Source organism: Mixophyes fleayi, chromosome 11 (genome assembly GCF_038048845.1).
Source record: "Mixophyes fleayi isolate aMixFle1 chromosome 11, aMixFle1.hap1, whole genome shotgun sequence".
In the NCBI taxonomy this organism is placed as follows: domain Eukaryota; kingdom Metazoa; phylum Chordata; class Amphibia; order Anura; family Limnodynastidae; genus Mixophyes; species Mixophyes fleayi.
In genome coordinates, this window is record NC_134412.1 from 39298262 (window position 1) to 39313793 (window position 15532).

The window sequence follows — 15532 nt, forward strand, 5'->3', positions numbered from 1 at the left end:
TTATTACTCGTGAAAGATGTGTATAAAAGCTGGAAAAGTTCAAGGGTAAGTGCAATGTAATTTTTTTTCCTCCCGATGGTCATTCTAGAATGCTATTACAGAATTAACAGTATCCCCATCCTTGCCAATCTACACTATTCAGCACGTGTCCCTATATCAAAGAGCACAGTACTAGTTTATCAAATATAGTGCATAGTATTGTGGTAGGTGTAGTACCTAATAGCTACAAATGTCTACGTCTGTCAAATCATTGTGAGGCAGAGAGCCAGAAGTCCTTTGCCTGTCCTGCTATTTCACACTGTGGCCAGTACAGAAATGGGCACATTAGTCAGAATGGGGTACAGTTAATTATATAAGGCTGTAAAGGCTATTGGCAAGAGAGAAAACTATTTTAAAAAAAAAAAGTTACCCTGCTGCAGAAAGCAGGTATGCTTGAACAGTACACTGTATAACAGTATATCACAGTGCATATACACACTTGCATGTTTTACATGGGGTAAGTGACTATTGACAAGAAAAAAAAAGTAGTGTAAGTTTACATTGTAGAATTTCAAATAACTTATTATACATTCTAGGCGAGTCTTTCATGTGTTTACTAAGCCATGATTTATTTGAAACTCCACCATGAATGCACTGAAATGTGTTTACACTGTCAATTTGACCTTAAAATGCACAATGGAAAAAAATAATGTTATTTGCCTTGAAAATACATTGAAACTTAACATCTACCTAATGCAAGTAAATGCGTGAAACTAATTCTAAGAGCATTGTAAATGCATTCAATAGCTGTACAACAAATAAATGCCTTTACTCCACAATAGAATGTTTCCATTTGCTTCTGAAAATGTAATATCATAATTATGTAAGTGCCATACAGAAATAATAACTGCAAAAAAATGTTAGCAATTGGGCATATGAATGTTTGTTTTAGCTTTCTTTGTATAGGAGCTGTTAAGTGCATACAGTGCAGTAGATACACCAGAAAGTAGTTCACTGCTATTAATTAAGCTTTCAAATGGCCTGCACATGGCTATGGTAGGTGCATCAAGATACTGCATATGTGTCATTTCTCGGTGTCCCATATAAGAGAGACTTGGTATTTGGTGACTCACTACTGCTATTTTATGTGAACCAAAACAAATTAAAACTTTTAAAAAATTGCGTAAACACATTTTTCATTATGCAAGCAGATAACATGAGACCTTAACACTTATTGCGATGTGGGTATGGAACACAAAACATCTTAATTGAAAAGATTTTTCAGAAAAATAATTATTCAAGACTGATCATTTCGTACGATGTGCGCCGATTGAGCAATCATAGCTAAGCAGTCTCTTTTCTGTGAATGCTCAGTATGTCAAGTTTATCAGATGACAATCGTTCTGTTTATGTAGAAATAGTTTGGTGAAATAAAATTTAAATCCTAAAATTTTGTCCAGGATACACTTTCACTTTTCTTTAAAACCGCAGTGTTTAATATTTAAAATATTTCTATAGTAAAGCCCACAAGTGGATTTTTGAAGGGATATTGTAAGAACTTTAGTTTAAGACATTGACTCAATCTTGTTTCTTTGTTAGTCATAAACTGCTACAGAATTTGATGGGCCAATTTTATGTTCAGTCATTAAATACTATTGTATTGTAAAGCAATGCATAACATTTACTTGGATATAAATGTAGATCAAAAGTGAAATAATATGACAAATGTAATAATTTATGTATGGAATGATTCCAATTCACGTCTAAAAGTTTCATATTCACAATAAAGGAAATGTGCTGGAAATGACGAATTTAGAGAAGCAACTGTAATCCCGTAGATTGTAAGATTGCGTGCAGGGCAAACTGTTTACGATCGGTAAAAACTGCAGAAAAGTACTTTTGTCTACATCATTAAGACCAACAAATATTACACTACTCTTTCATCTGCAAGACTGTATTCAACTGAGTGCAACATAAATCGGCATTTCCGTATAGAACGTTTATATTTTATATTTGTTGAAAGGCACCGCATACTGATCTGATATCTATTGGGCTACATTAGAACAAGATTTAACATCAGCACTGATTAAGAACTGTACAGATAATTTCTTTAGATCGTGCACTGATTGAGTTTTATTTGTGATGCATTAATTGTGTGCAATCGATTGAACATTCAGATATACAGATAGGAATGTGCAATGTTTTAGCATTTTAAATGATTAATATTGTGCATAAGTTTTGTTTCATTAACGCAATTTAATATATTTTATATTATGTTTCCATTAACTCTCCTCAGCACTGTGAATTTAATTTAATTTGATTTAAATTGCAATTTAGGCTTAGGATTCAACTAGTTCAAATGTCCAACACTCAATTTGCTAGCTATGAAAATATGAAAACAAAGTACTTTGACACTGGTCCTTTTTTTTTTTTTAAACTCAACCTTCAATTGAACTTTTCAAGTTAACGTTTGTTAACAAACCATAATAAAAGGATAAAATAAAAAACGGAAATTAACTTTATAACAACCCAATCTGAAAGATTCTGAATGCAGTACTTATTTTGTATACGTTTTCTTGATGACCTAAATAACAGTAAGAGGTGCTTTGTTCAAAACATGTTGCTTGGTATAAACCTAGTACGTGGTTTATAAGTTTTCACTACAATGTGTAAATAGTAGGTGCTATTGCAGAAGAAATAAAGGATAATATTTTTTATTTCACCTTGAAAGAACAAGTAACATGGCAGCTGTAAACCTTAAAACAGACAAATAAAATTACTAAACATTTGTAATTGCTGTATGCTACATACGGTGCTGAATTCTCCCTAATTATGTAGTTTATATTCCTGACCTCTAAGGGATGTAACCTGTATTGCAGTACGCAACCTAAGTCATTACACTTTTTATATACACCATTTAATTGTTATTGTGTGATGACTATCAGATACATTTTGACTCCAGTTTAATTACTAGCTGTATAGATATTTGAAACTGTGCTGCACAGTTGCATGGTGTTGCACCTGTTAATAACAATGTAAACGGTTTCAAACTCAAAAATGTAACACTTGATTTGGGTTTAACGTGGCCCCAGAAGACAGAGGATGAGTCATCTCCTCCAATTTGTTTTCATTGTTTATTAGTTTCCACGCTGAATCCCACCCAGTGTAAATAATTCAGATATTAATTTTCTTTAGTTACATGCTATACCTATAAAGTAACTTAACTAGCTCTTTATCGCCTCTCAGGAGTTTATAAAAAAGGGAGTGTTTATAACTGAAGTATAGCAATACCTTCAACTGTTATTATGAGCGGGATTCATATTAGAAAGCAATGAAAGAATGCAGTCTTTATAAACTAACAGGAGTGACACAACAAATCTGAATATGGAAATAGTAGAAATTGTGAACTTCTAATTAACCAGTAAATAAATTGACTTTCAGCTCAAATTACTTTGTTATTATACATGACGTTGATGCCTCAGTGTCTTGGTGTATTGTTTACCGCCCTGCTCCATATTAATCACTGTGAAGTAGCCAGTGATAATTTAAATTCAGAGCAGGTGTGCTATACACTTATGCAGTCATGTGAAATAGAAAAGCACACCCTCTTACAAATTGTAATTCTTATATGACGTGAGCAATAATCATCTAGTCCTCACCAAGTCCTAAAATTTGATCAATCTAATGATGTGACAAATAACGTAACAGATTTGACTTTGGTTTTATTTATTCAACACAAATTTGATATGAAACCATGTGTAAAAAAGCAAGCAATTCAAGCAATTATTTTCTAGACAAATATACCAGTCTCAAATTGTATTTAAGGGATTTTGACCCACTCGTCCATACAACACTACTTCAATGCATTGATGGTTCAGTTTATTTGTTAAATTACAGCTCAGTTTAGGTCCTGTTTCTTAATGGGTTGAGATCTGGTCTTTGACATAGCCACTCCAAAACAGTCATACCTTTTCAATCGTATAACTGCTGTGTGTATAAGATTATGGTCTATTGCATTATCAAATTTCATCGAAGCTTCAATTGTTTGAGAGGTGATCTCATAATTTTCCTCTAGCATACTCCATTATAAAGAGGCATCCATGGTGGACTCAATGATTATGAGACAATTAGTTCCTGTGGCTGCAAGACAACTCCAAATCATCTCTCCACCGTTACACTGGACTGTTGGTATGAGATTCTTATGCAGATATGGTATTGTACATAAATGTAAAATACCTCCACTTTGATCCTGTCTGGCCAGAGGACATTATTCCACAAGTCTTTGTTTTATTTTTCAGTTAAAATTGCTAAACTAAAACGGTTCTGCAGTTTGAGGTTTTTATGTATTTTTTTTTTTTTTTAGAGAGAAGAGGCTTTCTCCCTGTAGATACCCGCATGCAGCTAGTATCTTCTTTGCAATATCTTTGAGCATCATACAGTATGATCTTAAGGATAATAGGTGGGACTCCCCACTCCTAGGAATATTCATACCAGTCTTCCATGCTCAACATTTGTAAATCATTTCTCTCACTGTACAATGATGGACTTCAAAATGTTTGGAAATGGACTAATCCTCTATAGATTCATGAGCAGCATCAACTCTCAGCGATCATTGCAGAGGTCTTTTATTCTGTGGCATGGTGCTAACACACACCTGAAAGCTCAAACATGAACTGCCAAAGGCTGTGCTTTTATATAGAGTTGGATGATCAACTAACTATGTGCACCTAATTAGCAGTACTATGCTCAAAATTACCTACTTTACCAGCATGGGAGCATTAAAGATGAATTTAATTTTTAACACATGGCTTCTTCATGTTGGATATTTTTTGTGTTTGATAAATTATTAAAGTAAAGTCTGTTACTTAAAACATGATATTAGATAGATCAAACGTTAAGACTCAGTTAGGACTTGATGACTATGATTTCCTGACCTGTAGAAACAGATTTTAAAGAAGTATTATTTTTCACATGACTAATAGAATAACGAAAAAAAACCTGATAACACATTTAAAAATCCATAAAACTGCATACAGAAGATTGCAACAATTCATAGCAAATACAGCTGAATGGCTTCAGACATTCTTTCATCAAAGGTGTCAGGCACCTTGAATAACTGGTATCACATTTAAGTATTCTTTATTATAACCAAAATAGGACCAGCCACAATGACTAACTACAGAATGCAAAAAATTTCACCTTACTTTCACTTCTAAGGAAATTAATGCATTTCAAGCATTTTTCTGATGGTTAAGAAGTCTTTTGTCCTTCAGCAAGGGTTGCTACAGCAGCAAGCTTTTCTATTTTATGTGCCTGTCTGTGCTTTTTTAGTCCATATGTATTGCTGAAAGCCTCACCACATGCTCCACATTTAAAGGGGCGCCCTCCTTGATGGGTTTGTATGTGTTTGCTGAAATACTTTGGGTCCTTGAAAAGTTTGAAACAACAAGAACAGCGTAGGTCAGGTTTAGCATCATGAGATCGTTGATGGCGCAAGATGGACGAAATGTAAAAGAAACTCTTACCGCATTGATCACAGCGGTAAACCTTTTCCCCAAGATGCACTCTCTGGTGTTCCAAAAGATTAGATCGGTAACGAAAAGTCTTACCACAGGTTGGGCATCGCTGAGGACGAGCCACAATGTGTAGTCGCTGGTGCTCTGCTAAACTGGATGACTGAGCAAAGCGTTTGTTGCACAAGGCACACTTATATGCTCGCTCACCAGTATGCACTACTTTGTGTTGACGAAGGTACCAAGAATGTAAAAAGCCCCGTCCACAAATAGTGCATCGGTAAGGCCGCTCTTCTGTATGACAACGCTGGTGGCGCATCAGAAGAGTTGCTTCCCAAAACCGTTTTCCACATAAGGAGCATGTGAAGTGCCTCTTCTGCAAGTGGCTGCGACGATGAAGTAGCAGGTCATATGCTCCTGCAAAGCTTTGGCCACACATGTTGCAAGCTAGAGTGCGTCTAACCAAGTGTACATATTTATGGGTTACTAAACCCAAAAAGTGCTTGAAACTTTGACCACATATGCTGCAGGAAAATCTCTCACCACTGGGAATCATAGGGTGCTCTTCTGAAGTGGAGATCACAGCCCCAGTGGCTGCAGCTGCTGTTCCAGTCCCTGTGACCATTTCACTTGTAAGACCATTCTGCAAGCAGTTCACCTGATTGCTTTCAGTTGCTTCTTGACACTGGTTTATAGGAAGCAGACGTTCTGTAGCAGTTTGGTGTACTAGTTTGTGCCACATTAAGTTTTCAATAAAACCAAAGCATTTTCCACAAATATCGCAAACATAGGGCTTTTCACTCATATGCAATTCTTTGTGATTCATGAGTTGAAAAGAGTCTGGAAACCTCTCACCACAATCTGTACAGCCAAATGTGAGACGATCAGATGAAAGGGCTCCAGCTGGTACTGTACAAGGCAGCTGCAGACGGTGGATCTGTTTATGTCGTGTCAAGCTCTGAGGGTAGCCAAAAACCTTTCCACATAATTCACATTTGTAGGGTCGTTCTCGAGTGTGAACAACATGATGTTTAGTGAGGTGAAAAGATTCTCTGAACCTCTTACCACACACTGAACACTGGTGTGGTTTCTCTCCAGTGTGAATTCGTTCATGGCGTTTTAATGTTTCCCTTCTGCCAAATCCACGTCCACAGACATTACAACAAAAGTGCTTGCTTGAACTACTTGCCAGAGAGGATTGCCTCCGCACAGAAGAATGACCAAAAACAGATCCAATTCTTTCGATAACACTCATAGCTGCTTGGTCGTTCTGAGTAACATCTGTGGGAAGGAGCGATGTTGCCTCAAAGGGAACTGATGGAGAGGGTTCTTTGATGGAGTCATTAAGTGATTGTTGTGGCTGTACCAGTGATTGTGGCAAAGAAAGACTGTGCTCATGCACGTGTTTGTGTCTTAAAAGGCTCTGAGGAGCTGCGTACGACTTTCCACACACATCACACTTGTAGTCTGGCCGCTCACCTGTATGTGTGGCTTGGTGCTTCAATAAGTATGTAGTGTCACGGAAAGCTTTACCACACACTTCACACTGAACTTTCAGCGAGTCAGAGTGTGTCTTCACATGGCGTTTCAAGCTCTCACGACGATTGAAGCTTTTTTCACATACAGTGCAGCTAAAAGGCTTCTCCCCAGTATGTATAATCTGGTGCTGGTGAAGGTGACTTTGCTTTTTAAATACTTTCCAACACAGGTTGCAAGTAAAGGGACCATCTTGCTGGATTGTTATATTTTGCTCCGTCCCAGATACAGGCATCTCACCAGAACCCATTTGAGACTCTGACATTGCTGCAGTAGCAGCTGCAACTACAGCAGCTGCTGCAGCTGTCTCGACGTCCGTGGCAGCTAGTGAATTGGTTCCTTCGACTCCAACCTCCTCTCTATGGCAGCGCCTATGTCTTATTAGACTAGAGATATGGTTATATGTACGCCCACAAATATTGCATTCGTACGGTCTCTCCCCAGTGTGTACCAGCATGTGCTGCATTAGGTGAGATGACTGTTTAAAAGACTTCTGGCAAATGGTACAGGGGAAACGACGATCAATTAGATACTTCAAGCGACGGAAGTAGTTTTTATCTTCTTTAGTTTCCTCTTCAGCTTGCACCTGTTGCGTTACTGGAAGGGAACGCTTTAAGTTGTTGAAAAGATGCTGATGGCTAGAAAGATCAACGATTCCCCATTGTTGTGCGTTAAAAGTTCCATCAAAGATAGCCTGCGTGCTGGAGATTGAAGGTTGACTGGTATATTGTTGCACATGTGCAGGTTCTGACTTTTTAGTTGGGGAGACAGAAGAAGGAACTTCTACTTTGAATTCTTTTGGTTTAGAAGTGCCGGCAGTAGTAAACTGAATATTATTGGTCTGAGTCTGATGGCTATAATCATATTGGGTTGAAGTACACGGTAGAGCAGCTACGGCTTTTGCATGCTCATGGTGGTTGTACAATTCCATAGGCTCGAAGCGCTGGTGGTTAAGGAATTCTAGGAAATCAAATGGGTAGCTTTGAAAGTGAATGCCCTCATCTCCTGCATTAGCTTCCATTTCATATGTGCCCACTTTCCTGAAATAAAAATGAGAAACACTTTAAATTTTTACAAAATTTGGATTGTTATGGCAATATTAAAATTATACTCAGTTTTACTAGTTATGATTTTGACTACATTCACATAAAACACATTTCAACCTTTTTGCTGGGAGGAAAAACAAATATTTTATATCTATTTTCAAAAAGAGAAATAATATACTTTTACTATTTGTACTGATTGAATATCACTACTAATATTAGTCTTTTTTTTTTTTGACTGGAAGGTGCCATAATGATGTCTCTCAAAGGCAGACCTGTACTGTAGCACTCTTGGAAAATGTATATAAATGCTGCTATCCAATGTGGAGTTGCCAATCCACACTATAAATAGAAATAACCACAAGAAAAGGAAACGCAGAAATTTTTATATATATGTATATATATGTATTGGTCAAAGTGAAAATTTAGCACTGAAGGTATAGTTTCCCTTTAGATTGTAAGCTCCATTGAGCAGGACCCTCCCCTGTTCTCATTATCAATAACTTTTTTTTCCCAGGCTATCAGCAGCTGTGTTGTGAGTTGTAGTGTTACCACTGTCTAGATGTTTGCCCTCTCTACGGTGCTGCAGATCTCATGTGGCACCCTATAAAGATTAATAATAATAATGATATGAAAAGTGATAGGAATGTAAGCAAATGCAATTTGTAAGTTTTACAATGAAGGCAAAAGGAAAAGTGGGGGTACAGCATACCACCCTATACTAGCCCACTTCAGCCACTGTATATTCCAATCTCCATCTAAAAGCATGGCCGCCGTTTCAGTATGTCGTTACATTCTTTCAACAGGGCTACAATGGAATACAAAAAATAGACCATATTTTTGTACAACTTGTGAATACATTTCAATTTATTTTCAAAAGACCTGCAGCGCCACCCTTCTTTCCCTACAATGTTTAGTTTGGGAAGACACCAGGGTATGTGGTATGGAATATAGTGTGACTGAGTCAAAGTTACACTCCAAAAGAAGAAAAATTACTTTTAAAATTAATTTATACCTTCCCAAAGGTTGTTATAATCTATATATTCATAGCATAAGTACAACTTTTATGAGTGACTTATTTCTATGATGTCGTTGTCTGAGCAGGGCACATCATAAACCAAACGAAAGGTCCTGGTCTGTAGATTTGCAGAAGAATATTGACGTTGTAATCGGTTGCATCTTTATTTCGCAAAACATCTGCCTGCCATTTACAACAATGCATTGTCCTCTGGAAAATGTGATAGTTGGGAATACATATGTCCACCTGCCGGTTGCTCTGGAGATTGTGAGAGTTAGTGAATACTCCCTGTGCACCTACTCGGGTGACCTGGAACATGTGACAGTTATTTGCAGCCACATATATCAGAGTGTCTTGAGGGGACCATGATCAGCAATGTAATTTCAATGGAAGTATGTATACATATATTGTAGGGTATAAAGAAATTCTTTAGATTTGTCCCAAGCTTTGACAATCTGTACATGGACTATTTTCACAATAAATTTGAAATGCGACGGGTTCGGGGCAAATCTAGCCTTCTATGGCATGAATATTGATCATTTATTTTTCATTTGGGAGTGGGATTCTAAATCATTGACTTTGTGAGTCACTTAAGTAACAATAGATAGAATTTAAAAGCATATTTTACTGTTTACATATAAGTTTTCTTGATATAGCGCTCTCGGTATGTGGTAACACTTTACTGACAGAGACTTTCCCAAAAAAAAGTGATAATTGTTACAATTCTTGACTACTGAAGTAACCACTTGAAGAGTTAAAAAAAACAAAAACATTTCTGAAGGACAACTCCTAGAATCAGAAGGAACACTTCTAATGATGAGCTTTTTCACAAGCAAGCAATTCCGTTGTTAGACTCCTTGTGCAACCTTTACATTCAGCTTATTGTAAGGCATCTCAAATTGATAGAGAGACTACTAATTTTGATAATAAAAACAGACAAGTCTTTGTACTTTGTTTATAAACATAATTCATACCAGTGAGACGTATTATCAATAAAAATTTGCATTGTTAAATTGGACAGTGTTCTTAGGCCCTTATTGCCAGTGAAAATTATGATAGCCGGCTCTATATAACTTGCAAATTCTTTAAAATTTGATCTCCAGTGAGATCTCCTTTATTTAATGGGAGTCTATGGATCTTTATATTTATGATGCTTTAAAATGTATTTAATAAATTGTATTGTAACAAACTTTAGGAACACAGTAATCATTTTTTAAAGTATTTTTTTTCTCATATATTTTATGCACTTTTGTTTATTGTTGTACTTGATATTTTAAAAGGGGGAAAAAAATCAACGATAATGAAGCAAAAAAAAATAGATCTAAATGATCTCGTTTTTTATGGTACATAACAGCAGACTGCTGTATGGAACTCCTCTGCTTTACAAAAAGGACAACATTTCGTCTTCTACCTGCCGTATATATATTTAAAAATGTTGGAATTCATAATGAATATATACTTTTGAAACCTGAAGGCAGAGAAGAGCCAAGATTCTTTATTTCAAGGCTCTCTTTCACCTAAGAAAGACCACATTTGCTTCTATATAAATTTGTTGCACTGAAATTAGGCGAGTGACACATTTATTGATTTGAACATCACTTGTTGACAATACACAGTATACTTTCTTCATTTCATTTCTTTTTTTGTGGTCCATTCTGCACCGAGGGATATCTTCTTGCTGTTTCATAACCTTGTCTCATTGCAATATGACAATTAGTATTGGAACTGAAGATATTTCAGATAAAGTTCAGACAAAGTTGTTATTGCTGGAACAGAAATATTCTTTCCAGTAATTCCATTGAAAAGACACCACAGGCAACATTCTCCTCAGCCTAAAAAGTCAGATAACATAGAACAATAACTTGCACTCCAATTTATAGAAACATAAATAAAGTAAAATACTTCACATTCTGTCTAGGTGTGAGTTTTTTTATATATACAACTGGGAATGCCATTAGCAGCTCATTTATGCACGTTAATTTGTGCTTTAGCAGCAATGGCTTTGGCGGTACACAATGGAGCCAGCCAGTTATAAAACAGGCTGTAAATGGCTTGCAGCTTCATACTCCTCCCAGTCAAGTGATTTGGTGTCATAGAGAAAAGTTCTCCTGAATGATGGTTTGTTTAAATTACGTTATTAGAAAACCATTTTTAAAACACCCAGAGCTATTTGTTGCAAAAAATTAGTCTGGGGAGTTCTTGAAGAAGAGCCTGTTTAAAAAGTCATTCAATCTGGAATCAACACAGGTAGTGTCCCAGAAAATCCAACCAGGGGAGTGGCTAGTCAAGTTCAACCGCAAATACAATAATGCTACATATCCGACATACTTCAGGTTCTGTATGCTACTAAGGTATTGCAGATGCAAACTTTTACTGTTTGGTCTAGCAACACCAACAAATATATTTTCAAAGATTTTGATGACTTCCTCAAGAATACATCAGCTAGAATGTACGAATATTTTACAGTCACTTCTAGACCAGCATAAAAACAATAAAACAAATATCAGATATAAACAGAACTCAAACATGCCCAAAGTATATTTTCCTTTGGAGGCTTTTTCAAGATTATTTTCACATGAAGTTTGACGTTTCTCAAACTTCAAAATTTTTCAAATTTCACCTTGATGTTTCAACATCACATTATGTTCTTTGAGCCATATCGCTACACTCACTTCAATTTGAATTTCTAAAGGATTAGCTGAGGCTCACCATAGCCTAAGCCTTGTGCTTAATTTATGGCATCAGTCACTAAAAAGAATTTGATGTCTACTATTCAGGATTGCCAAAGGAATAGTTCTTGTAGATTGAATTATTTTATAATTTATGTTGCACTGATCACATTGTGAGGCACTCACTATACACAGAATATATATCATTTATATCAGTCCCTGCCCCATTGGAGCTTACAGTTAAAATTACCTAGGGTCCATTTTGTCAGAAGCCAATTAACATAGCAGTATGTGTTTGTCGTCTGGGAGGCAACCAGAGCATCGAGAGAATACTCACTCACACAGGGAGAACATACAAACTACACACAGATACACTGGCTGGAAACAAACCAAGCACGATGAGGCAGCAAAACTCACCAATGCGCCACCAGGCTGCCCTCAGTTTGACCTGGGTTCTCAATCAAAGTCAGCAAGGTGGCACAGTAGTTAGTATTTATCAGTCACAGCGTTTGATTCCCGACCAGGGGCTTATCTGTGTGGAGTTTATATGTCCTCCCCTTCTTTAAGTGGGTTTCCTCCTACACTCTAAAAATGTACTAATAGGTTAGCTGGCTGCTGACAAAGTTAACCCTAGTGTGTGTTAGGAAATATAGACTGTAAGCTCCAGTGGGACTGATGAGAGTGATAAATATTCTCTGTACAGTGCTGCGGAATTGGTGCCACTATATAAATAATACATTTAATTTTTCCTCCAAGTCATCTGATTTTAAAAATGCTCAAGTACTCTTCTCAACCTGTATGTTAATAAATCTTTTTTTTGTGGCCAAAGAGACCATAATGCTTTCCGATTCACCAGCTGGCTCTCCAACCCAATTCAGATATCTTTCGAAAAGGAATCCACTATCTCAAGGTCCATTCTTTAATCAGAAGATCAAAAAAATTACACTCATAGCATAAAATTTCAAAAGGAATAATTGCACAAACTAACTACAGAATTGATCCACTGGTAAATGAATGATAGCCATAATGGCTGCCACATTGTCTTAGTACTATCTGACTTGGCAAACTTCTGCTTATTGTGAATTGTCAGCTTATTCTCAAAAAGAACTATAACATTATTATGGTAATTTACCTGGTCCTCCCTGCCCTTATAGACCATGGGTAGGGCTCAAAGGAAACCTATAAGTTGGATGGTGTTGATATTAATAAAATGTATTAAGCTGAACATTGACTCTGGCTTCCTTTTCTTTCATCATAGGAAAGACATGCAATACAGTATAAATGATTTAAATTGGTGCTCTGCAATTAGTTTTCTTATTTGCCCTCTGTTGTGTTTTTTGGCAACATCTTGCAGTACTTTTGTACCAACTTAGCTATGCCTAAAACAAAGAGCAGTTTCTTCAGACCAACTGTTTTTATAGGAAAATGATTTAGATCAGAACTGCATTAAAACATGAAATATAAATCAAATATATTTTGAGTCTGTGAGTCTAGCATTAATAAAAAGAAATGTTTAATAACTATTAGTTCCAAATAAGCTGCACAAATAGCAATACTAAAGCTGGGTACACACCTATGCAATTACAATCACACGATTCATGACCGTTTGGTCAGTTATTGCAAGAATGTGTACTCTGCCACAATCATGTTTTATCATACCAAAACACATAGCATTTATTGATTTGGTTTTCAGAACTTCCCAAAAATCACAATCAATGTTTGGCAAAAGTGGAAGTGTGTACATACTGAAGACCGTCTGTCTGTCCAACACTTCTGCCAATACGGCCTCCAAAATATTGCAGCAGCGTAGGCAGATATCTGTAGAGTGTGTACAGTCATGATCTTTTCAGCAGATGGTTATGAGAGATGATGAGCACAGATCTGATGGTAAATGGTGTAGATGTTTACGTATGAATTGGTATGCTCATCCGGACTTTCAATCACTGGAGAAATTGCATCTGAAGAATGATTGCTTGTGTGTGTACCCAGCTTAATATGCTAATAACCTGTCATCATTCTGAATTAAAACTGCAACATTTCTGTAAATGACACAGCAAAAGCAACTTTTTATCCATAAATTTAGCAAACCCATTTGTGCCGAGTAACACTTTTGGCACCATTTATTTTTTCTTTTAAATAAATGATTGCTAGTTCAATCTCTGATTGAACAAATTATGTTGTATGCAGTAGTAAACTCTCTGCAGGTTATTAGTCAAGAAATTGAGCGGGTTATTCTGTAAAATAGTATCTTTGACATGGATGTCCTGGTCTCTACTCTTGCAGCATAAACACAATAATTGTAGCTTAATGGAGTCTGTCATTCCTCTCCCCACAGCTATTGTGGTCACTAGCCATGTACCGATCGTGAAGTTAAAAAATTAACTTTAGCCCACATTTAAAAAAGAATTAATCAGTGGCCCTGGCCATACTAGCCTACAGTAGTATCCATGCGCAATGTAACAGAGCTTAAATGTCATAAATAATTTAAACAGTATTGTCTTAAAAATATGCTTTATTCCAAGAATGCTTCCATTCTGATCATGATGGTGTTCCTGGCATCGTGGCCGTGCAAGCAATACCACAATGGGGCAGATTCAATTTGGCGCATGGTAAATCGCGATGTCTCTCCAGTGCAGTCCGGAGACATATCGTGTTGTTTTTACAGAAATTTCTGCTAGATTTTCCTTACATTCCATAGAGGTGAGCAGAAAAATGAGCAGAGATTTCTTACCATAATGGCTGGCAACATGCACATCCAAACATCGAGGCGATGTACAGCGGCACCTGGGGCGTGATTGAATCTGCCCCTATATTTGGAAAGATCGGCTTCGCCACGCAAAAGCATAGAGGAGACAATTGTTAGGTGCTTTCTCCAGCAATGACAACATAAATATATAGGGTGAGGTGGAACCACTAATAATACCCCTATGCCCTAAAATGATTGTTTCTACAACAAATTCTTTGAATATTTTGGAAGTTGAATGACAAGGACAGAGATTCATACACACATATGTGGGAAAAGTCTTCATACCAGTATCAGGGCGGCCAGAAGCCCCTCTGGTTGGTGACAGCATCAGTAACACAGAGGAAGCGGACGTTCACCTGCTCAGTGCGATCCAGGGGCGCTCACAATATTCTCCCGTAACTAAATGACATGAACTGATGTCGGCATCAGATCTTCAGCTTCCCCCCCAGTGCTGGCATAAGGAGGACAGCCCGGAGAGGAGGGGGCGCTAATGGCATCTTCACATTCACCGATCCTGTCATGTTGTCTTCTGTGTTTCCCCCCCAAATATCTGACCCGGGTTCCCCATGACGCTGATCAGCAAGCCTGGGATCGGAGGGGAGTTATCCGACACACTCCCACTACCCACTGACATGAACCCGAGCACTCACGGGGGGGAATAAGGGAAGTAGCACCCAGATCGGAGAACGATCCAGAGACGGAAGCTGCGTTTCCCGTTCACCCGGAACCACAACCTCGGCGACGTCACCTTAGGGCGTACTGAGGGCATGAGGATGGCGATGGGCGGCTCTTGTCTACATATTATGGCTGATAGTGAGAGGACGCGGCTAGGGCATGCTGGGACTAGTAGTTACACAGCCCCAGATAGTAATTGTTCATGGAACATGGCTCCTCTGTAGTAATTTACAGGCACTTAGTTCACAGTCACTGGGTTTAAAGATGGATCTCTCTATCTTCTATTGTCTTTATACTGACATTTGGTAAAGATTTGTGTTTCCTACGTGAAAGACTTGATTATCTCTGTCACA

General features: G+C 37.3%; 1 protein-coding gene across 3 annotated transcripts; it reads right to left on the reverse strand.

Moving 5' to 3' along the window:
- Positions 1-540: 540 nt before the first annotated feature.
- ZNF865 (zinc finger protein 865) lies at positions 541-15248 on the reverse strand. Of its 3 annotated transcripts, none has more exons than XM_075190749.1 (2): positions 14861-15247; positions 541-8068 (listed from the first exon to the last, which is right to left on the reverse strand). In XM_075190749.1, the coding sequence occupies exon 2, from the start codon at positions 8047-8049 to the stop codon at positions 5230-5232; it is 2820 nt and encodes a 939-aa protein (XP_075046850.1). In that variant the 5' UTR covers positions 8050-8068; positions 14861-15247; the 3' UTR covers positions 541-5229. The 3 variants fall into 3 exon arrangements, 2 of the variants coding, with proteins under 2 accessions (XP_075046850.1, XP_075046849.1); XM_075190748.1 differs by having other exon boundaries at positions 14790-15247; XR_012679950.1 differs by lacking the exon at positions 541-8068 and adding an exon at positions 10653-10921 and having other exon boundaries at positions 14790-15248.
- Positions 15249-15532: the final 284 nt, after the last annotated feature.